The following is a 24,523-nucleotide window of genomic DNA, read 5'->3' as shown; positions in this document are numbered from 1 at the left end:
AACAATATTATTTACACATTTCCTTCGATGAAGTATTGACCTTATTCCACTGTAGATCAACTGCTGCTGATTAAATTTATAAAAACCTTTCAACTTTATTATTCTTTATTAAACATAATGCGTTATCGTAAATTCTGATTACTTTTAAAACGGTAATAGAGATTGAAAATTTGGGGAGTAGGATGTTATTTTTTCCTGTAATCGTAAAGTGTGTAAATGAATAGTTTAAAATGCTCAAAAATTAATCACTTCTATGATAAAGAAGAATGATTAGATCCTCTAATTTCTTTGTTCTAAATTTCTTTCTTCTTAAATAGTGAAGCAAGGAAGCGTGATAAAAAGTAGTGATACTATCGCATGGAACATGCATTCATATCAACGAGTAGAGAAAGATGATGTGGCCGATATTTCTAGAGAGGATAACAACGTTTTCAGATCGCTAGCCATGTTGCCTGCTAAAATGAACAAGAAAGCTGATATTATCCTAATTTCAATTGTCGTAGCAATAGTAGTACTTCTTATTACTATGACTTTGCTTACAAGTCAGGATAAAATAAAGCAGGAAAATACTCATAATACTAGCACATTTGAAGCTAATCCAACTATTTCTAACCTTTATCTGAATTCATTGCTGTCATCCCAATTTAATTCCTCTATTATTGAAAATGATACGACCTTCGATCGAATCGAACGCTTACCAGATGAAATCAAACCTTTACATTATGAAATCGATTTACAGCCTAATTATCAACAATTATATATTATTGGCAGAAGTAAAATTGAAATTCTCTGTTTGAATAGGACCGATAGAATTGTTTTGCATAAAAAAGATATTGATATCCAACGGATGGCTGTTTATGGCAATGGACTGAAATACCATATCCTTAACGTTCAGCAAGATTTAAAAAATGAATTGTTTCATATACAACTCGATCATCATTTAATCGGCGGCCATCATTATCAGTTACATCTATGGTTTAAGAGTCAAATTGTAGTTAATAGACGTTATGGCTTCTACCGCAGCTATTACCAAAATCGATCCAAACAAACCAGGTAAAACAAAATTCGATTACTACACTAATCAAAGGTCTGAAACCTTTATGATTCTAATTTTAATTTTAATACATCTAATTCAGTCTGATCCATTCTCAATATGAACGTTTCCTATTCCTTTTATTTTAAGTACTGATCTAGTAAATATTATATCTATTTTTCCGTTTTATCCCAATTCATAATTTTTGGATTTACAGTTTCTCTAATGTATGCATTTTATCCGAAAGTGAAACCATCTTTGCTTCTAATATTCAGAATATATTATCCTGCTACATCTCAAATAACTAAAAAAAGTTATTTTGTAATTAAATCAAATCACAACGCCTGTCTGAGTTTGGATATTGTTATATTTTTGTATACAATCATGTTAAACAGCAAATTCGATCCTATTTCCGTAAATTCTAAAGTGTATTCTATCAATGAATACCTTAGATAAATGGCACAATAATTACATTCATAACGTTCTCTCTCTTTTTTAGTAGTTTAATCTATCATTTACAGTTACTAACCTATTTGCTTATGATGAAGGATTAATACCCTAATTTATCATCATTTAACCTTACCGATATCATATCTCATTTAACTCTTGATAAGCGATCTTTATTAATCTTTCGTATAATCAGAGTCTACTTTATATATATTAATGATTAAAGTATTCGTTGTGATATGACGAATTAAATCTATTCCTTAGTAGCGAGATTGTATCTATGAATAAATTGAAAAAATCTATTAGTATTATAGTCCATTGCCAAGCTATCTTAGCTCAAATTTGGCCTACCTAATACTGATCTTGACCGTTATCACTAGTAAATCAGCTTCGGTAATTTACAATCCAATTTATATTCAATCTATCTCCATTTTTTTATTACATACTGTTGGCAAGGCAGTTGTTTTTTATGGTATATCGTTTCTCTACTCGATTTTAAATCTGTCCTAAAATGATATATTGATCATCATTTAAACAATAATAACTGTACGACTCTTAAAAATGACTGTGATTATTTAATTTTGACAATTTCTCTATTCATTTCGTACATAAATGGACTTTTGTTTTAATAACTATAATCAATAATAACATGTCGTTAATTATAAAAATAGCCATTATTATTCTCAAAGGCAACACTCTGGTGAAAAGGTTTGGAAATGATTACAATTTCAGTTAGATACTGATTGTTATGAAATAGAAATCAATGACTCTTTTGTATCTATTGAATACGCAATTTTTATACTTGTTTGTAGCAAAAGTATGGACAATAACATGTCATTAGTTGCAAATAACTACTGAATTTGTAAGAGAAACACTTTATGAGACTAAAATGACTAGGAATGCCATGGTTTTTTCTAGATATGCACGTAATTAATACAGGTAGATGCTATCAACTCTTTCATTTCCATTAGCGAAATAATTGCTTGCCTGTTGTGCTTCTATACTTGTAATTTTTTTCAGAATCAGTATATAGAAATGACTAAGAAATTGGCTCTATTTTAAGAGAATGTGTTAGATAATTATATAACATATATGTAATTAATGGGGGCTGTGGACTCTTTATTTACCGTTACACATAAATTTCTTAGAAGCAGCAACAGTATACAGAAGCGGTTAAGAAATGGATATCATGTCAAAAAGATCCATTACATAATAAATAAGGGTTTCATTTCTTTGCATTGCTACACATATAAATTTCTTACAGGCAGTACAGCTTTGCAAAAACGGCTAAGAATTTCATACCATTTTAGGAGGATACGAATATTAGTGGCAAATGAGAGCTATTGATGCTTTTACATTGCTACCCATATAGATTTCTCAAAGACAGCGTTATTGTGTATAATAGTCAAGAAATTAATTTTATTGCAGTATAATAACTTATATAATAAATAAGGATTGCTGAGTCATTTTGCATTGATTGATTAAATAATTACTGACATATATTTGTAATGAATACGAGCCTTATTATTAGCTGCAACTAGCGTTATCTTCGCGATTGCATTCTATTACATTAAAATGATAAGAAAATCGTAATAATAGCTCGAAATACACCATTACGAATAGAAGTAATTTATAATTATTCATCAATGGACTCAATAATCACTTTTGCAGCAGGAGTTTATAATTTTCCCGTAGACATGACTCTGTTTAAAAGCAAAGCGACGAAATCTAGACAATGTTAATACGATAAGCATCGTTATAGGCGTGGCTGTTTTAGTTGTGTATTTATCGCTTGACTAAGCCTTGACTTATACAGGGTGTATTGATAATTTTCTTTAATGGAAGTATTCTATCGTTCGGATAGAACTATGTACGGTAATTGCTACAATTTCAATAGGATATAAATTTGGCCTTACTTCTATTTTTAGATATTTATATGTAACTCAGCTCTCTCCTACCGACGCAAGAATGGTTTTTCCCTGCTTTGATGAACCATCAATGAAATCTACTTTTAAACTTTCAATTACATGCCTGCCTGGCTATTCAGCGTTATCCAATATGCCAGTTCAATCATATTCTATATTACCCAATGGCCATACCTTAGTTTCTTTTGCTACCACTGTCAAAATGAGTACTTACTTAGTCGGTTTTGTAGTCTCAGATTTTGAAAATTTAGCTCGATATTCCTCCAATGGTATCTTGGTAAGTCATTAAAGATAATAAGATACCTATACCATATACCGAACTTATACTGTATTAGCTAAGACTTCTAGCAAATAACTTTTAATATATCCCTTCAGATTAATCCTGTATTAGGGTATATAAAATAATTTTCTGTGTATGGATGGATGGATGATGGATATAAGATACCGTATATTTCAGAAAATAGATCAATATTTACTTCTATCTTTCACACCCAGAGCTACTTTAGTATACCAACATATACCATTAAAAATTCCTGAACATGAAATGAGGTTTAGCAGTATAATAAACGTTACTTATTGAGAATTGTTCCAATATAGTAGGAACAGATATTAATATTCTAAACTTATTATTTATTAAATCTAATTAAACTGAAAAGTTGCACTGATTGATTATTACTTCCAGGTTCGAACGTGGACTAGCAAAGAAAATATTAAACAAACACAAGATGCTCTAAAATTAGCCACTGCTTACATCTCATTATTTAGTAATTTGTTTAATATTACTTTCCCTCTACCTAAATTAGGTAAGTCAGTTTTCAATATTCTTTTCAATAGCCGTCTAAATTCAACATATATATTGATTAAATGAGTTGATCTTCTTTTAAAAATTTTATCATTATTTGGAATTGATCGCATACTGGCAAATTAAATGATAATATTATAAACTTTTCACACGGTAGTTAAAACTAATCTATGACTATATCATTTGTTACATAGAATGCAGGAACTATAGTATTTGCAATAACTTAGTAATAATTGTGAATTGTTATACAGTCTGTAGTTGCATGAGTCGGCGTTGAAAAATATTATTGACAGAATTCTTATTTACAGATTTAGTAGCCATACCCGATTTTGCTGTTGCTGGTATGGAAAATTGGGGACTAATCACCATAATGCAAGATAAATTACTATGTGATATGCAGTATTGCTCGATGAGAAATTACGCCTCCACGGCTTCCGTTCTTGCTCATGAGATTGCCCATCAGGTTATCTTAACCTAGGATGATTTTTACGTCACCCTATTTACGATCAATTATAGAATTAATTGATTAGTACTAAACCATAATCATTAATCGTCCTAGTTGTCTCAAAGCATAATACACCCTAAAGTTCTTTAGTAACTCTAGTGTATACTTGACGAACGATATATAATTATTTCACACCTTTACCTTAAACAATGATTCTTTATTACAGTGGTTTGGGAATTTGGTCACAATGAAATGGTGGAATGATCTATGGCTAAAGGAAGGTTTTGCTACCTTTGCTAGTCAGTTAGGCTGTAAATTTATGAATCGAGATCTTAATCTTGTAAGTAAATAAATCATATAACATATGATATAATTCATAGTAGATCGCGAATATCAAATCTGAAATATATGTTATCGCCAATATAAGAGATCTTAAATGTGGAGAGATATTACTTACTCTTAAAATTTTTAATTGGTTAATATAGTCAAAGTACCGAATCATTATAATGCATTTTACTCTATTACAACTATCAGCAATCATCAAAAACGTATGAATGCATTATTCACTATTAGGATATTATCAATAGTATTGGAATGGTGTATCACCATTATTACATGGTCAGCAATTATGAGTAATCTAACCTTACTTTCGGATCCATTATCTATTTAACAGGCTTAGCTAAAATACTATATTACTTTAGTATATACGTAGCCATAAAATATAAGTAGCATCAATATTCATTTTCATCATTTACTTATAGAATTCGCTAAAATACTGAGCTACTATTAGTATATAATCATTAATTGTTAATAAATAATCTTGCATAATATGTAGAGGTATATTTATACATTTTGCTTCTTGGATTTTATAGCTGAAATACTCCATTATGTATTCAGCAATAATAAGTAGCGATAAAAAATTATTTCATGTTAAAGTACTTGCTGCATCATGCAGCACCTACATGATTATTAGTGCATTAGATTCCTATGCCATCGTTGGTATATATGTATTCATGAGAAATTCTAAACGAAACAGAAATTTAGGATTATAGCTCCTTGTACCTGCTAAAAAACTTTATATTATGACTGATTTTTAGATCTAGATATACATACATATTATCGTTATTTACGATATAAGGTAGCCAGATTAAGTACTACTATGATTGTTAACATTCTTTTTCGAACATTAAATGAACAGTGTCGATTTATTGTCAGCGCTGCTCATGAAAATGCAATGCAATTTGACAGCTCAATATATTCCCATCCAATACATCAACCTATCGAGAGTCAGATCAACATAAAATCGCAATTTGATTCTATTTCATATCGTAAGGTAAGATTAATTTTTGATAGTGACACAACTTTTCTTTAGTCATTTGCCAAATAAAAATTTACAATTGACTATTATCATTCCTGGCTTATCTTCTAAACTAAGAGATATTCCTTACTAAGAGCCGCTTCATAATTGAAAATTAATGATTAGCTGGCGTATCTTTTCCAATAGGCAGCTTCTTTAATCCGTATGCTGTATCATTACATTGGTCCATCATCATTTGTTCAGGGTGTTCAAAAGTTTTTACGTAAATATGAATATGGAAATGCTAATAACCATGATTTATGGCGGAGTTTTACCGAGGTATCCATCCTTTTATATACACCATTGATAGAAGTAATGTAGTTTTATTAATAAAAAAATAATCTCTAGTCAACATTACCATGAAATAATATTAATGCCAGTTGAATTGTAAATGTTATGTATTCTGATTTGTGTATATATACACTGTGTTCCTAATATCAAGTAGTATTAGTGCCAGAGACATAACTAATAATTGATTGCATATGTTTGCAGTTCTCCAAAGTATATGTAATATTTTCTAATTATTACTGAAGTTGATGTATTGATATAAATTACTGCATGACCTATTGATTTAGAAAGCTCCAATACCTACAATATACTAGAATCACAGCTATATGCAAATAATTAATTAGATGATATTTAGATCCAAAGAGGGAAATACACATTTTTCTATCATCGGAACAGAATAATTTTTAAATGATAGTTTTCCAATGATTTGCAATTATGTATTGCATGATATAAGTTGCTGAAATGCACATACAAATAAAAATTTTAAGAGTATTTAATGTAGTATTTGATCTTACGATTTTATTTACACAGCAAAGAATTTATAACGTTAGCTTATACATGCCGTCCTATAAATTATACCAGAATGGTTAAACTGATGTTATCAATACCGGATTATATGATTATAAAACAAAATCATAATATTGATCAATTTCTAATGCGATAAACCCTGTAGGAGGATAAAGTTGTCCACTTCAATGATAGTAATTCTGATTGATGTTACAGGTAAATGATCTAATAAATGTAGGAGAAGTTATGGATACATGGATATACCAAAAGAATTATCCACTTTTAACAATGAAAATTAAAAGCAATATGGTAAACATAAGTCAATCGCCATTTATGGAAGGACGCGTGCATACCTTAAGAGCTAGGTAAAGCATTAATAATTATTTTATTTAGATAAAATTATCCGACTTAATCATCTTAAGACATTCTTTTCAATATATGAAGATGGTTAAATCTAATGATCAGTCTAGGGTGATTCATTTCTGATCGCTATAATTTTATTGACTTATCCGTATCACCATGGTGTTGATGCAGATAATATATATTTCTTGTAAAGTCTCTAATTCATATTGAAACAATGATCTAGATGGCTGATACCCTTTTGCTATATGACAGAAAACGGTTTTATTCAGCGTAAACTAATTGATTTGAATGGTTGTAAGTATTACAGAATAGATTTTTTAATAGGACAAAACGTAATTTCGTCACTTTTTATCTTTCATAAAAGTACTATCATATCTGATAGCTATGCGTTGCACTTTTTATACAAATTAGCGATGATTCCTTTACCTCCATCTACATCTTGGATTAAAGGAAATTGTAATCGTACAGGCATTTATCGAATCAATTATGAGATAGATCTTTGGCAGAAGTTTGTTGATCTATTACAGCAGCAGCCTCAGGTATTATCGTACTACCTCTAACAACAGATCCGTCAGGAATAGTTTTAGATCTGAATAAATAGACAATCTAGCTCTTATGGTTATTAAATAAAATAAGATAATTCGATATGCGGAAATAAAATTATTTTTTTAGATTTCGGTTTCACGCAATTTTAATGTTTGATAATATCTTGATGTCCGCTAGATTTACTAATAACAATATATTGATGTACAATCTCACTTTATTAAAAATAGTACTTTAGCAGTCATGATAGAGCAAATCTGCTGGATGATTCTTATTATTTATCAAGGTAGAAGATAAATACGTAAAATAAATAAGATCTTAAAATAAGAATTACATTTAAAATTACTTCCTTTTTCATGATAGTTAAATTTGGAATATCTAATTTAGGGTGGACCTGCTAAATATTGAGATTTTTTTAAATATGACGCGTTATCTGATTGCTGAACATGATTATGAAGCATTCAACATGGGCATATTGCGTTTAAAGTTTCTAGCTTCAATTCTTGATGAACCTTTTAAGCAGAAAGCAAAGGTAATAATTGGGTCAAATGATGTTATTACACTTAGAATTGATTGAAGGAGTATCAAATTGAATCATAAGTAGCATATTTCGACATGAATCGTCTTGCAAGCTAAAAGTTTATTTTCGAACAGCAATAAAATGTGTTAGTACTCTTAATTCTTATTTCAATTAATATATCAACTGAATATTAGAAATTTATCCTATATCTTCTACGATCAAACCTTTATCAAAATAATCAAGTCGATGAATATGATATCAATAAAATGTTAGTTCTTTCAAATTTTTTATTCCATATATTAAGGGCTTACTAATTAAAATTGATTGTATTAATTATTATTACTGGGTAAATTTAACAGTATGATGAAAGTTCTTGTACTTCGCATGGCGTCATGGGCTGAATATAAACCGGTACTTTATCAAATTAAAAGAGCATTTCAGCGATGGTTACATGGTTATAGGTACTATTAAATAAGTAAAATCGTTTACGGGTTGTAGTTGTTACTAAACGTACCCTACATGAGAGATAGCTTCGTATCTTTAAATATTGCCGTTTTGCTATGTCACAGAATCAGAAAACCATAAGCAATAATTTAATTTCTACTTTGATAGTGTAGCTATAGCTACTAGCTAGGGTATAAGACTTAAAATGATAATGTAATTACCATATTATATAGTTTATCGCCGAATTTGGTGCCCGCTATTGTGGAAATTGGAGTTAGTATTGGTGATGAGGATGATTGGAATAGAGTATTGAAAAGATATTATGAAGTTGACGATGATCATAGCAAAAAATTGTGCATGAAAGGATTAGCTGCATCAAAAAATCCAAAGTTATTGAAAAGGTCAGTAGGTTATAGAGTTATGTTGTACTGATAGTGTAATCAGCAATGGTTGGAGAGTATAGGAAAGGACTTATTTATATTTTAATTTACGTGTATATTGAAGTTATAAGAAAGGTTAGCATTCTTACGACAAAGATTTACAAGTTATCAGGATAACGCCATAATTAATAAGTAATGAATATAAAATTGTTTAAAGCGGTCTAGTACTGTATCTAGATGATTAAATTTTGATTAGAGTGTAGTGATAGACAATACAGCTACCTTAGAATTTCACTAAGAAGTGGTAGTGCTTAATTTTTAACGTTATTTCAAATTTCGATAGGTTAATAATATTATTTATGTATCATTATATACCTAACAGTACAATCTATCCTTATGCAATATGCAGGCCTTACAGTGTAAATTTATTCATCATATGAAGTTTATTAAGCAGGACGAAAATATTATCTCTTGACTATTATATGCGTGAATAATTAATACTGCTGTATAACAGCGTCTGAATTTAATAATTTTTAAACATTTTATTCACAGATTGTTAGAAATAATTATGGATGAGAAACAAGTTAAACCTGATCAGACCGTCCAAATTCTTGATCTTATTGCTAAAAATCCAGTAGGCACAGATTTAGTATGGAAATTTATTACTTCACACTGGGATCAATTTTATAATAGGTTAGCTACTCATTACGCGATTTAACAGTAAATACTGAAATTAAATTTTTAACTGGCTTTAAATCAGGGAAATAATAGCAAATTTAGTTCCCTATCGCAGGAATTGCTATATAGATGTTTGTATTCGTATAACTTAATTGAATATATGATCACAGGATATTCTGTTTAACATTATACTTAGATATGGAAAAGAGATTTTTAGTATGCCTAAGCTGATTTCTTTATCCATATGTCAAATGAAAACAGAGATGCAACTTCAAAATGTAGGTAGACCAATAATAATCATTTGTTAATATGAGAGACCTAAATAATAAAATTGCATATTTTACTAAAACAAAGATTGCTTCCTTATTAGTACCGTAGTTATCCCTGTAATGAGAAAATTTTATAGAAACTTTCGATTCCATTATAGGTCGAACTATTTTTTAGTTACAATAAAAGGCTTCAAAATTATAAAAGATTGGCAGAAATGGAAATCGAAAGATTAAGATTAAAAATTCGTTGGATTCACCGTCATCAACAGCAAGTTCAGTCTTGGTTCAGGAATATTTGTCGTGAATTAAAATTGTAAATTGCTATTCAATATATATTTTTATAAGGATGAGAAATATGGAAATGAGATATTGTAGTAATACCCCCTTAGGATACGTTCTACTCGTTTCTTTTCGCAATAAATGAAATATATATATGCATTATATGTTAAAGTAGCTAAATAAAATTTTGCAGAAATTGTGATAGGACTGTTTCTTTTTAATTATTTTACGTATTGTACTAATTAAGAATATCAGATTTTTTTCTGTGAATATAACACCTAATACATTGAACATGACATCTCGATCATATAACCAACCTCTGCGCTTTAATTGTACTAGAGAATTAGTATTGTTCAGCGGGTCAATCTTACTTTGCTTGGTATGTTATATATCAAATCGAAATATTCACATTCGATAAAACAAAGTCTTTGCAATATATGGCGTTGTTACAGACGCAATATGGTTTAGAGATACCCAGTAACATGCTTGCCGTTGACATTCATAACATAATTTTAGATTCAGTCTATTTATTGTTTGCAGCTCCAGTTACAAGAAGCTGCGGAATTGCAGAAATTATCAGGATTTTAAGTACACTGGCTATAAGATGTGATCTCTATTGAACAAAGGGCTAATAGTAATTAGCTAACAGCAAATAACATTGTCTAACTAAATTTTAACGATCAAAGTTTATTTCAATCGGTGTTAATAAGTAGCAATTGTGTTATCAATTTTGTTATTTGTAGCCGCTAGAAGGCTACAGTGTATAATAATTACTGATGATGAGTAATTTAATCATTTTCAAGCTAGTTCCATGACATTCTTCACTAATTCTGAGATTCCATCAAAGACTTCATGGTATTTTGCTGTGCCACACATGAAAGCAGGAGTTGTAACGATCTTATTGTTTTGGTCAACATGAGCTTCCTATTGATATAGATATTTTGAAAAGTATAAAATTAACTTGATCACTGCAATAAGGCTTGCTTTATATGTTAAATTGAGTTAGCAGCTGTAGATAAAAGAGGAAGCAGGAGTAAGAATTCTACCGTAACATCTTTATTAACATGAACTACTCCCAAATTTTCGAGGATTTTCGTAGTAGAGGCAAGTGGCCATCGTCCACTTTGCGGTGTATCGTTGCCAATGGTCAGTTCACATCCCAATTCACCGAAAATCTATGTAATTATCAGACTTAATAAAGAGAATAATGAAGTAATAAACGCCAATGAAATTGTAAGGAATTTTATTCAGTTTTACCTTAGCGGCGATTACAGTGGTAATGCAAACAAACCTATTTTGATGTATCCAAGATAATGTTGTAGATTAATATACGACTTTAGTAGTTCAGCTAATTACAGTAGTAATTGAAGTACGGTAGCATTAAGAAGTAGAATCGTCTACTATGCTTATAAGGTAATTTCACGATTGCTAATGATGAAACGGTGTACTCATACTATTCTGATCTTGTGTGACTTAGAGATTTGCTCAATTTTAATAACTCAGATTTTGAGTTAGATGATTGCAAACCTAAGAGGTTATAAAACCCAAGCATTACTACGACAGAAAGCCCACGTAGTGAATCTAGATTGTATATCATAAAAGATATTCATAGCTACCAGCTATCGTTTATAAATAGAGGAGATGAATACCATGATTTCCAAAGTAAACAGAATGCATAGTTTAAGTCTTGTAACAAAACCTATTCTACTAACTGTAATTAAAGTGCAGTTCACACAGGTAATTTTAGAATAGCAGATTTCATTACTGGTTCTCTATCGATTGAGATACTACGTACATAAAAGTACAACAAGCTCTGACAGACAAGGAAAACTCCCTACAACAGCAGATCTTAGAAAAGAAGGACTAACAACAACAATGATAGAAAAGCGTAGCTGCTTAAATACGTTATCTAACTTGTTTACAACATGATAATTGCGAAAAACATAATTCAAAACTTACAGAACTTAGTTTAAAAATAAAATTATATGATTGGTATTATATTCTACGAAGCTGAAATCAACATACTTGAATTATCGCAAACATTACTTATTTATACCTATTATTGTTAACAACCCTAGATTTTGGTATTATTTTTAAGATATGTCTAATTCACTAGCACATAACATGTTGATAACAATAACTTATCTAGCAGCTTCACTACAAGTTTTATAATGTAGTCTATACAGTATAAACATGCTTAAACGGGTTTTTCTCTTACCGGTGTACCCATTACCAAGTAGAAACACAATTATTGATTTACTTACCCTAACGGTTTTTTGGCCCTATGAAATGCTCTGATAATTTTTTCTACTTCTGGAAGAACCATAAAATCTTCCTTGTTAGTAGCAAAATTGCACCTGTTTGGATAATGGTTAATTCAAGGGTTTAATTAAGTATAATATTACGTTTTGGAGATACCAAGACGGTACTTGAAGATTTTTGTAGCTCGTTTTGATCAAAACGAAGGGAATAATAAGCGTAATAAAATCTTACAAATTTTTGCCGACACCAGCACCACCAGGAAAGATAATAGCATCAAAATTTTCTGGTTCCAAGTCATTGAGAGGAAATATTTCGCCGCGTGCAATGCGTGCAGCTTCTATCATCATATTTCTATAAATGGACAGAATAATTCCATGATAGCGATAAATACTACTACATAATTAAGCTTATACGTTATACTAGTACAGGATTCGAAAAATGGACAATTACGGATGGTTAATTGTCATAATCTTATCAGATCTATAATACTAATTACATAGCACGATTATTACTTTATTTGACTGAAGCATGAGTCCAACTCATACAATGTATCTATAAACCAACCTCGCCTTGCCTTCGTCGACTGTTCCGGCGTGATGATCAATGACATGATACTGTTCCATGTTAGGTGCAAACATGGAAATTTCAGCACCAGCACGGCTTAGGTTGATTATTACCCTATTAATTATATTAATGATGAAGAAATTAGGTAGTACTAAAATATTTTATTTTTAATTTAAAATTTTGTGAAGCTTTATTCTACCAAAGCCTCAATGTATCAGCAATTACATTCCGGCTAAAAGCCTTCTAGCTCATTTCTGAATAGCATTAACTCATAATAATCCATGTTGTAATTCAAATCTAATCAACTCAATTTCTCTTACTAATGTACCATCTTTGTTGAAATTATAGATTATAAAATGGTATGCAATAAAATCAAGTTAGTATATCTCATAGGCATTGATCGTACTGTTGCTGCGTGAACATACAGCTGAAGAGTAGAGGCTGCATACAATCAATACTGGTATGTAGAATTGTAGATACATAAGAGTTTGACTGATAGTTGTGATTGAAGTAGCTATATACTTATGCTATTGCCAGTTTATAAGTTGAGTAGGAAAAGAGAGTGAATAAGATGATAGAAATAGGATGATGGACGAGCCCAACATCAAATTTGATCAGCATCCTTTAGCCTACAGCATTGTGCAATTATGTACGCGATGTAGACGCTATTATTAAGTATTGCAACTATTGTAGAAAGTCTCTTCTTTCGTATTGCAAGATACATGAGTGGTGATTTGATATAAACTACGACAGTAACTGTATACCGCTATCCCTTATCGTTAATTAAATGGTATATAGTAGTAAATTGCTGAGATAATATTGATCTCTACATCTGCAGCTTCTACAAAGTAACATTACGTATATTGCTTACGCGGACGATTCATGGATTTCGCTTCCATCACCACGGCCACATCCACAAAGTACCTATTGCATGATTGGGTAATAAGATCATGTAAGCATATTACGTGCTTCAATTTGAAATTATGATATTAAAATAGCGTTGTCTCAGCTCACTTTGCAGAGAGCAGGTTCTGAGCTAGCCTGTAATCATCATCGCCTACAGCAGATGGAACCAAGCAAGCCAGATTGCATTCATTAAGCTTCTATTTATAAATTCATGCTTCTAGACTATACTATTACTGATACTCTAGTAGCAAGAGCTATAGCATAAATCATGAACATACCACAGCTACTCTTCGAGGATTATTACTCATGATGGATTGAATTTGAAGGCTGGATTCTCTGCAATCAATATTAACGATGAAGATTTGTTGATGTCTTTTCCAACTGCTTTTCTAGCCAGCAGCAATCTACAGTAACGATGCACATTACAGACTAACCGTGACAGTATAGCGTATCCAACAAGAGTTTATGTTGGTATGGTTAGCTAGTAAAAGTAAGTTCTACCTGCAACTGTATAGCAGGGCCATGATGACACTACTCAAGACTCCAACGATTGAACAAGCATCGTTGGTGGCTGGTGGTAGACTAAGCCGCTCAGGCAGAAGCCTTCCAACCATAGTAGAGTACTATAAGCTGCGGTAATCCAGGACAAGTATCTTTGCTACCATCACGTCGAGGCTATTCCTGCCTATCTCGCCGTCTTAACGTTTATTTAGTTTGCATCGATACTAAAACTTGGTATAACGAATGGCGGCAGGCAAGATCAAGGTTAGTCGGCAGTCAGTCGAGTTGCCTGGATGTTTACTGGCATCACTGTTTCATGAATTGGCTAATAGCGATGGAGATACGGTATGAATTATTGCTGCTTGCCAGCATGTTCCTGATTTGATGTCATTTTACTTTTGGGATATATTGATATGATGTTACCGAGCAAAGAATGATGTAGGCATGGATTACTTCGATGTCGAATGTTTAATATAGAGTTGTGAGGTTGATCCACTCTATAATTCCATCATACGGGTATTCTATATTGGTCAAGGAGTTATTACAGTAACGATAGCTGTTGCATTAACAATAACGAAGAGCTCTACAATTGTAGTGGAGTGTTGTACCTTTGCATCCATGTAAATTATTCTTCGCTTCAATGAACGCGTATAGCATACAAATTGGCTACTTTGGGTAGACAGATATCATATACTCTACGTATAACAGACTGATATTAGGCCATTGCTATTATACTGTAGACATGCAGATATGGTCATAACGTGAAGCACTTCATCGTGGAGAGTAACGCACTGATTTTAAACTACAGTTTACGTTTGCCAGGAAATTGTAAACTATCGTAGTGCTATCTTTCAAGTCTAAATTAACTACTAAACTGAATCAACTAATTACCAAGTATCCGCATAGCGGATTTTGCAGTATACTTATGCTATCGCTTCCGTTTTTGACGTTAGTGTGTAACACTGTAGGTTGTAGAATGCTGTATAACTGATATATCTTCACGGTCTTAAGTCAAGAGGAAACTATACCGGCTACAGCAAGATAGTCTCACGTACAGTATATTAGCTTATCACTTAGTCACAGTAATTTATACAAATCTGATGAACATGACTAGGGCTGATGGGTTGAATTTTATTGCATCGGATATAAAGTAATCGTTATTACACTGTACATTATTTTTAATTATTTGTGATAAATGTAGTAGAGTTATTTCTAAGACTGAATTTTTCCAAATACGAATTAGCATAGTTATAAATATATAAGAAAGTGCTGCACACAGCACAGAAAGGTCCATTTTATTTCTTCGATTATGGTTGCGTAATCTTGACAGCTCATTGATAATCAATGATTACTTAGAATACGAAGTAAATAGCTTGCTTATTAAAAGATCTGCTTGATTGCGTTTGATTTATAAGTATATCACTCGAAATAGGTTAATTTGGTAAGATGGGCACGTTGCATAGGCTATCGTTGATAAGTTTTCAAATAAGACCATATAGTCCGTTGATATGAATTGTAGAATTTCGAAGTTTACTCAATCAGTATAGCCACCTCGTGTCCACAGCTGAAATTTAAAACTCTGCAATATTATCATTAATCAAAATTGTAGATAAATTTTGGTCTTGATCTGTTTTTATAACATTTATATCATCACTATAGTTTTATAGGCTGTCGATTATAATTATTTCTGGTTCAATGTTTCGGTGCATACTATTTGCTCTTGTATATATATTACTTGAGATTATATTTATAAAGATGTCTCCGTGTAACTGTTTATTCATTTTTGCCATCAATAGGAAGGATTCCTTGTAGGGAACAAGAAGGATCATTTGCTAGTCAGTAGTTTGAACGATAACAGTGATACCCAAGTAGATGAATATCAAAATGTTACACGTGAGTGAAAAATGTGCAGTTTTATATAAATTAAATACTTAGCCTTCTAGCCAATAGAATTAAGTAAAGTATGTTACCAAAGTTATGGCGTGGATTCTATAGATATAGGTTTATTCCAGATATGAAATATCTGTGAGTGAAGATTTCATTATTCGGAAACTTCCACAGTCGTTTATTATGCAGCTATTATTTTTGGCTATGTGGACGTGATTAGTTCCGATTTACCATTCAAATATGAATTAATGATTTTAGTTAAAGTTTGCTGCCTAAATAATTATACAGCATTAATTGATCATTACTTTAACTATAATTTTTTGTAGACATTACGTCATTTATTCCATGTCAAACTCAGAAATGGTATGAACCTTGAAGTTAGGTTATGTGTTGATATTCTGAAGTTATACTTATGTATGGTAACAGTATTTTATTATTGCTCTATCTATAGTTTCTATGATGGTTCTGGTACAGCTGAGTGTAGTATAATAGATAAAATACTCGCTGGTCACTGCTCAAAGAAGGTTAATTATACATTTTGGTTCCCTTATTTTCGATTCGCTCTATTACTTTAAAAGCGTAGATTTAAAGCAGTCGTATTTAGTTATGACAAATAAGGTAATAATTGTTATAAAAATGTCTGATTATTTTGCTAACTTCTGTTTTGCCGTACTTTAATATCATAGGCAATTGTTGGTTGGTATCGATTTCGTCGCAATACTTCACTGCAGATAAGTATGAGGGAAAAACAAGTTCATCGTAATCTCTTAAAAGTATTCAATGAGCACAATACTACCGGTAAATATCTGATTAAGTAATTTTATACCGACATTTTCATCCAGTAATACTTCTTTGTAGCTACTGTCACAGTTACTGCAATTTAACTTTATCGATTACTTTGTTATCTACACTACTGCACTTGCGGGTAGATTTTGCTTTTGCTTTATTTACCCATCGTTCAAGTGATGGACACTCTACACATTCCATTGATTACGCCTTTTATGCCGCTCAGAATACGAATCTAAAGTATGAATTATGCATTCCGTGAAATGTTAAACGATTCCTGTAGTGTAACGCTATTAAAATTTTTTTACCGTCTACAGTTGTTATACTTCACTTCCTTGTGATGTAATGAACTTGCGATCTACTTCGGTTTGTGAATATAAACATCCAAATATGATGTCGCCGTTGGGAGATAATTTACATTCAGTCTACGAGACGATTGTGTCTAAATTTAAGTAATGCTTTAATCATCAATTTCTTGTTCTACTGTAAGAATACTTGGAATTATTATACTAATGATAACTGAATATAATTGATAATTTAATCAAAAACAAAAGGCCCAACTTTTTTGATGTTAACGGAAGCTTAAGCCAAGTGGCAATGGTTGACGCGATGCTTGATAGTATGTTGGAGAATTTTAAGGTATTATATCGAACGTTCGCTGTTATTGAACACAATGATCGTGGTTGTTCCTTTATCATTGATTTAAATTAATAGTAATTTCCATTATGCGTATAAGAGCTTAGGAGATAGCGTGACCCAATCAGAAAGCCAAATTAGTCAACTTATTAAAGAAATTGAAGCTCTAGAGGAAAAGACTGGTGACGAACCTAGCCATAATTTCATAGAGATGTACGATGTAAACCAAAGCCTGGATGGTAAGATTGATTTACTGTAGTTGGTCAATCAAAATTGGAAACTGCTTTAATGTCTATCGATACTAGCGTATAGTATGTAACCTATTATTCTACTATTTTAGATTCTAGCACTCAGGAACAATGCGATAATGACGAAGAAGATAGTGCCGTTTAGCTGAATTTTTTATTTCTTTTTCCTGGTGTAAATATTTTTCTTCAAATTTTATCTAACGACTATCACAGATACTATAAATAGTTGATATCATTGATATTTTATTTATATTGATTGTACTAAAATGGTTTTGGATCATTTAAATATTCAGGGTACTTGTACGTGTACGGCATAAATCCTGTTGATTAAAAAATGATACAATATAAATTTAGCTCAAAATCTGATGTATGCATGTGGTATATATATATATACCCATATGTGCAGTATAGCATGTCTACAAATTGCATCTATATAAGATCTTGTAAATAAAGCCTGAATAAAGGAACATAAAATTAATTGCTTTACCCATCGTCCTAGCTCGTCTTATCGCTTTTGTAAGTTCTTTCTGTTTATGACCACAAAGTCCTAAGAATAATAGTAGATTTAAGCAGGAATTAGTATAATCTCTCTGCGATGATAAGACTTACGCAGACACAATTGCTTAGAAATCATGCTATCATTGAGTAGTAGTTAAACTGTAGCAGTTATTAACACTCCAGAAACTATAGCCATGATACACAAGAGTAGCGTAGAATTAGGACTGAATATACGTATGCATCGTTCTGAGTTATTATTATATCAACACTTATAAATAATAAAGTTATATTTAAAATAGATACCAGTAATCCTACGGCCATAGATCATTCCAGTATCATTGGATATGAATTGAGAAAGTAACCTGACATTCTGACATGGGTAAATAGCAAAGATAATCATGGATTAAAAATAATAGAATGTTGAGCTGATTTTCTATACACAAGTGAAAGCCTGTAGCAATACATAACGGGGCTACTGCTCATTCTTTCAAGACTACTTTTACTACCGGGTTACAACGATATTACGGTAACGATAATAATAAGGTTGTATACATAAAATATAGTGAATACATTCGTATACTATGTATAAATTAAACTTTATGGTTCAAACTTATTCGTTAATCTAAAAATGTTGCTTACTTTGTAGTCTATCTTGATTTTACACAGCGCACAAGGAAGTGGATTTCCATCTTCATCTACTTTGTTTTTGATAGGACGCAGCTGCACGAGAATTGAATAATTTCAAAAGTGTTTGATTTGAACATATCATTAATCCATGCTAGTAGAATATTGGTGTGATCGATTTTATCTAGCTAATTCGTCAGTTAATTAATTTGCTATTAAAAGATATCACAAGACGTCGTTGTTAATTTTTACCTCTTCAGGCTTTAGTCTTCTAGCTCTAGTAGGCCCGGCCGAAAAAATTGCTTAAGATGGAATATAAAATTAAAATCAGCATAAGCTATGAGCGCATACAAACATTAAAATAACTGGAAGAATCCACAGATAACAGAAATAAGCTAAATTAGATTATTTAGATCAGATCTTATCCTCACACTATAGTGGCTCTTGAATAGCGAATAGAACATCAATCAAGCAATCTTAATTATCTCATACTCTTGACTTTAATTTTTCTCCTTTGCTTGTGCATTGATAGAACATAGAGTAATGTTACAAGCAACTAAGTGAAAATGCTTGGATATTCACTGAGCTTACAGCTATATATTTATCGATAGGTATCTACTAGCACGGTAGCCCTTTACGTTGTTTATCATCACCCAGTTTGCTTGATTATTTATTTATTATTATGGTAGACCAACGAATTGTAACGATTGATACACGAAATACTAAACGTGAGGCTATTTTTGTAAAAAGCCTTATATTGACTTGTAGTACTATGAGTGTATGAATCATTTAGAGAATTTAAAGTCAAAATTGTTACTCTGTGCATAAACAGTAAAGTACTTGTTCCGTATGTATTAAATTCAATTGCAATCCGTTTAAATTGATCCAAGGTGCTAGTGATTGATGTAACTTGTACAATAGAAATGCACAATTTATCATGCAGATACATTACTCGTGTAGCATCTGTATGAATACTACCAATAGCTGCAACAATTAATGCAAAACTGAACACCATTCCAATTTAACGGCGATGGAAGTATAGCAAATACAATTAAGTAAGTAGACTGTAACCCTACCAATATCATGCATAAAACAGTGGCATAGCTTAGAAAATAGATCAACAGTATCGATTTCAACTTGATTGCAAAGAACGATCACCAACCTGAAGCATGAAGTTGTCTACTGGCAGTTATTGGTACCATCCAGCACCGAGGTAAGTCTCCACTTTTATTGCACAAAGTGTTTAATGGCGTCAGCCTTAAGAGAATACGCGTAGTAGCCTTATTCCACAACATAGCCGAATGTTCTTAACTGCATTTACTATGGCTTTGAATGATTAATTGATTAGGAGATACACTCAATTCTCGTTATGGGATTCCCCTCGAGGGTTGGACACACCGCTATCGAGAAATGGCAGCCAGCTGCAGCAGATTGCTTTAACAGTAGAGCAGAATCTAGTGCGCAAGATGCTGCTGGAAGGTAACCGTACCGTACCGTACCGAACCAGGACCGGTACCGAACCCGTACTAACCTGTGTGGTGTCTAACTGGTGGCATTATGTAATGTACTGTTCCGTACATGATAAAGGTTACAGTGATTTGTAAGACTACGAAAGGAGGATGCTCTAGTGAAATGTAGAGTTTACAGTAAAGAGCATAAGAACATGAAAGCTTTCGTTTTATTCGAGATAGACTTGCTTAAAGTTCGATATTTTCAATCATAAGTAGAGGTTAATCCACTGTATATGCTTCTTTCAGCTTCAGTTTACTATGGAATTTGTCTCATACATACTGTAATATTTGTACGTCGTATACGCGTATCTTGATCTTGTCATCAACAAGAATGTTTAAGGATTCCATCATTCAGATCAAAGTGAATGCAATAAGCACTCGCATACGTGTATTTACTACCGCGAACTCTATCGAAAGAGTACTAATTCTAATAACTTAACATTTAAAGTTTACAACAATTCCAACAATTCAGGACAGATGATGCTTAAAAAGAGTACGAAGTATTGCAATACGAACTGATACAAGATCGAATTGTAAAGCTAATTGAGATGGTCTACAAAATCCAACGGTTCTGCAATATGTATTTAGAGAGATACCATAGCAATATACCCGCATTATATGGTAAGACTGTTGCATTTCACAGTTTTGAGTATAAAGCTTAAGCTACGAGAAAATATTTTGATGATACCTATATTTACATAGATTCTTCAATGTGATAAGGCTAAGTTAATAGATATTCTACAAAGACAATCTTCAAACTAGCAATAGAGTTATAGAATGGCGTAGAAGTGGTGAAGCACCAGAATATAAAATAACGGTCATCAATGTATTTACATCAGAATATTCTGAGTTACTATTAGAAAGTTACGATAGCAAATTACATCAATAGGTAAACACGCAGGTATAATATATTTGTCCAACGGAGACAACGTGAACATTTCTATCCTATGAGTAAGCATCATTATTTGTCCATGGTTAATTCTTATTTTAATAACAGTATGTAGTTATTAGGGTAATTAGCTATTGAATTAGATAAAATAAAATAGCATAGACTATAATATCAATCACGTATTTAGATTTTAGGTGCTTCTTAATGCTTCTAATCGGCGTTGCATTTCGGCTTGTTCCTCTTCGAATCGTTCAGCATCAACTTCTTGATTGGCATCGTCTGATGTCGCCTAGTTAGTCATATTGATTGATTATATTTATATCATACCAGACAAAGAAAGAAATCTTATTTTACAACACAAAAGGTAACTAATGTACTACGTTACCTCAGGCAAAGGTTCAACAGCAGTTTGAGCTTTACCCAATTGACCTAATTGGAAAAATTTATCAAAGATGGTCATAAACTGTCTGTAAAGAATAAGAGAATCATAATGCATATTTGAAGAGTTCAAACCGTCTGTTATTTCAAAGAGAATTTTGTCAACTTCATCTGAGGCTGCTTCCTCTACTTCTTCATCATCATCCATTGTCATGGCATCATCCATCATCTCTTCCATAATGCCAGCCTATGAAATTGGCAAACTTTTAGCTATCTTAATTTTATGAAGTAGTACTTTTGATTGATGTCGAAGATCTACAGTGTTGAAGCATTGTCATTGAAAATGTGAATTTCCTACCTTGGTCATTTCTTGAGACATTTCTCTCATGGTTGCCGAAATCTCAGGAAGTCTTACCAAAGCATTCATGTATTTCATTACCTCCGTACTTTTTTCAATTGAACCAGCTATCCTAACTGTGGCTATTGTCGAAATTTTGTTATACAAAGATTATGCATCTTAAAACACAACATTATTGGCTAAAAGTAATCATGATGAGGAAAAATGATTTATAGTGCGCATTTTGAATCACACTAGGAAATGTTGGGCTCAAGAGAATAGCATCGCTGTGCTAACCTACCTAGCTGATTTTTCATATGCATATCTACCGAATTTAATTGAGCTTTCGCTGCGTAAAGCTTTGATACTGCCTTACGAGAATGGATAATTTCTTTAGCTAGTACTGTGCATACATCTCTTTGATTTCTTTTAGCAGCATCTTTCAATGACTTCACCACTTTTTGCTTTTCCATGTCGATAGCTGTTTCAATACGTTATAATTCACATCAAATTCGATACGATTTATAATGTAAGTCATTTTATTTCAATGCATGTTCAATCATCGACTAATAAAAATACATCTAGTAGTTCATGGTTCAATATTACACCCATGGAACAGTAAAGATAGGAGAAAAAGTAAACACTAATCTATTTATAATTACAGCAGGAATGATTGCAGTTTACGATGGTTGAATAACTGATGTTAATTGATTATAATTGTACTTACTACTGTCTACAGTATACAGTCCATGTTTTTATTGTAGGATTAATACTTACATCTGATTTGTCTGTCTATTACTCTCATTTCTTTACGAATCTTGGATGACCACTCTCTGACCTACGGTTGAGATTAACATAGGATTCAATAATGAAAAAGATACCTTAGAAATAATGGAAAACTCCGCTATGACTACATTGATTGCGGACCTGCTCTCGAGGCGTTTTTGGTGGAGGACTCTTTCCAAACAAACCCATTCTACTTGACTATTGGTCGAGTGTGCAATGATCGTTAGACAAATTTATAAAATAGATCTTACACCTAATTATACTTCAAGGGGCAAGATAAACTATGTAATTTGAGGAATACCGTATAGACAATTTGAGTAGAGTTGTTCAACCAGCAAGAGATCTTGATAGGATTTAGTTTATGATAGTATTCCTTTTTCCGAGATGGTGAACTATTTCAGGATGCAGAGTGCAACAGTTACTATAGTGAATTGCGGTATACCATCGACTATAGTGATCCAGTCAAGTGCATCCCGTGTTATGTTCAGTACAGACTACAGTACTGTACACTGTACTGTACTGTAGAGAAAGGTCTCCATGGGCGTGACTCTAGCATCTTTTCACTACAGACTACGGTCCATCTTGCGTGACGTAATCGATTGTACTGTACAGTACAATACTGTCATCTCTAAAAATATTTCAGCCACAGCCTCAGACAGACAGACATTGCTGAACCGAGCTGTAAACAAAGAAACTGACCAGCCACACAAGCATACGGTACACCCTAACTGTCGTTCCATTTAAAGAAACTGAGGTCATTGGGTGCCGTGGGGACGTTATGGGCAGGCGCAATTGATTCCGGTACTGACTGGGAGAGCATAAATCAATCAATCCTATACTGTATAAGCTACTGACTATGTTTCTATGGTTCTGGTATAGGTGTCATATTATTTGCACCCTACACAGTTACATCGGAACAGATTTAAAGAAAAAACAATCATCGGGTAGTTGATTTGCTAGCAGATACTTACCTGTAATCCATTATTGTGATATGGGACCAATTTGAATTTTCTATTCGGGAGAGTCCTTTTAAATGGGAGTGAAAAAGGCAACCCGAACCCGATAAAACCCGATCCAATGTTTGATTTTCTAACCCGAATGAGTGCAATCGCTATACAAACACTGTATCACCGACGAGAATTTTGACCCGAATCTCTCCTTCGGAGTCGGGTTTCGGGTCGACTGTACACGGTACGGTATTGTACCATACAGTACTAACTTGTCCAGCCTACAGTACGTTTATCCATAAGACAAATGCTAGCGGACTGTAAGCTACAGTATGTACTGTGTAAAAAACTGAATGAAAAATGAGCCATAAACAGTATAGTGTTCCATACAATACTGTCAAATCAACCACTTACAAAAGTGCTTTTATTGATCAAAGCCGATACTAACAAAATAGTTTTTATTATTTAGATGGCAAAGATGGA

At 32.2% G+C, this 24,523-nt stretch overlaps 6 protein-coding genes across 6 annotated transcripts; 3 read left to right on the top strand and 3 right to left on the bottom strand.

Moving 5' to 3' along the window:
- Positions 1–634: 634 nt before the first annotated feature.
- On the top strand, positions 635–7,140 carry TRIADDRAFT_984 (uncharacterized protein; the record flags this gene model as incomplete). The annotated part of the gene is made up of 8 exons (XM_002114689.1): positions 635–1,053; positions 3,409–3,674; positions 4,062–4,208; positions 4,516–4,670; positions 4,879–4,992; positions 5,851–5,985; positions 6,157–6,288; positions 7,021–7,140. Coding segments are annotated over 8 exons (1,488 nt in total), but the record flags the coding sequence as incomplete, so codon positions are not given.
- Positions 7,141–8,176: 1,036 nt separating this feature from the next.
- TRIADDRAFT_58500 (uncharacterized protein) lies at positions 8,177–10,318 on the top strand (the record flags this gene model as incomplete). Its single annotated transcript, XM_002114688.1, has 6 exons — positions 8,177–8,242; positions 8,425–8,498; positions 8,590–8,691; positions 8,908–9,075; positions 9,607–9,637; positions 10,160–10,318. 6 exons carry the CDS (start codon positions 8,177–8,179, stop codon positions 10,316–10,318), a joined length of 600 nt encoding a protein of 199 aa, XP_002114724.1.
- Positions 10,319–11,078: 760 nt separating this feature from the next.
- Positions 11,079–14,320, bottom strand: TRIADDRAFT_58499 (uncharacterized protein; the record flags this gene model as incomplete). Its single annotated transcript, XM_002114518.1, has 8 exons — positions 11,079–11,204; positions 11,327–11,455; positions 11,538–11,571; positions 12,545–12,637; positions 12,774–12,893; positions 13,107–13,220; positions 13,978–14,030; positions 14,291–14,320. The coding sequence occupies 8 exons, from the start codon at positions 14,318–14,320 to the stop codon at positions 11,079–11,081; spliced, it is 699 nt and encodes a 232-aa protein (XP_002114554.1).
- Positions 14,321–14,756: 436 nt separating this feature from the next.
- Positions 14,757–18,215, top strand: TRIADDRAFT_58498 (uncharacterized protein; the record flags this gene model as incomplete). Its single annotated transcript, XM_002114687.1, has 9 exons — positions 14,757–14,858; positions 16,310–16,406; positions 16,727–16,763; positions 16,852–16,924; positions 17,087–17,198; positions 17,330–17,426; positions 17,741–17,825; positions 17,923–18,061; positions 18,163–18,215. 9 exons carry the CDS (start codon positions 14,757–14,759, stop codon positions 18,213–18,215), a joined length of 795 nt encoding a protein of 264 aa, XP_002114723.1.
- A 116-nt stretch (positions 18,216–18,331) lies between these two features.
- TRIADDRAFT_58497 (uncharacterized protein) lies at positions 18,332–20,748 on the bottom strand (the record flags this gene model as incomplete). Its single annotated transcript, XM_002114517.1, has 6 exons — positions 18,332–18,390; positions 18,558–18,617; positions 18,872–18,938; positions 19,208–19,288; positions 19,445–19,494; positions 20,724–20,748. The coding sequence occupies 6 exons, from the start codon at positions 20,746–20,748 to the stop codon at positions 18,332–18,334; spliced, it is 342 nt and encodes a 113-aa protein (XP_002114553.1).
- Positions 20,749–21,782: 1,034 nt separating this feature from the next.
- On the bottom strand, positions 21,783–23,282 carry TRIADDRAFT_50591 (uncharacterized protein; the record flags this gene model as incomplete). Its single annotated transcript, XM_002114516.1, has 7 exons — positions 21,783–21,881; positions 21,978–22,021; positions 22,106–22,217; positions 22,329–22,450; positions 22,609–22,788; positions 23,085–23,145; positions 23,235–23,282. The coding sequence occupies 7 exons, from the start codon at positions 23,280–23,282 to the stop codon at positions 21,783–21,785; spliced, it is 666 nt and encodes a 221-aa protein (XP_002114552.1).
- Between the last annotated feature and the right edge of the window lie 1,241 nt (positions 23,283–24,523).

This window comes from Trichoplax adhaerens, genomic scaffold (assembly GCF_000150275.1).
Source record: "Trichoplax adhaerens TRIADscaffold_8 genomic scaffold, whole genome shotgun sequence".
In the NCBI taxonomy this organism is placed as follows: Eukaryota; Metazoa; Placozoa; class Uniplacotomia; order Trichoplacea; family Trichoplacidae; genus Trichoplax; species Trichoplax adhaerens.
The sequence above is the reverse complement of the archived record's forward strand: the minus strand, read 5'-3'. Positions and strand labels throughout refer to the sequence as shown.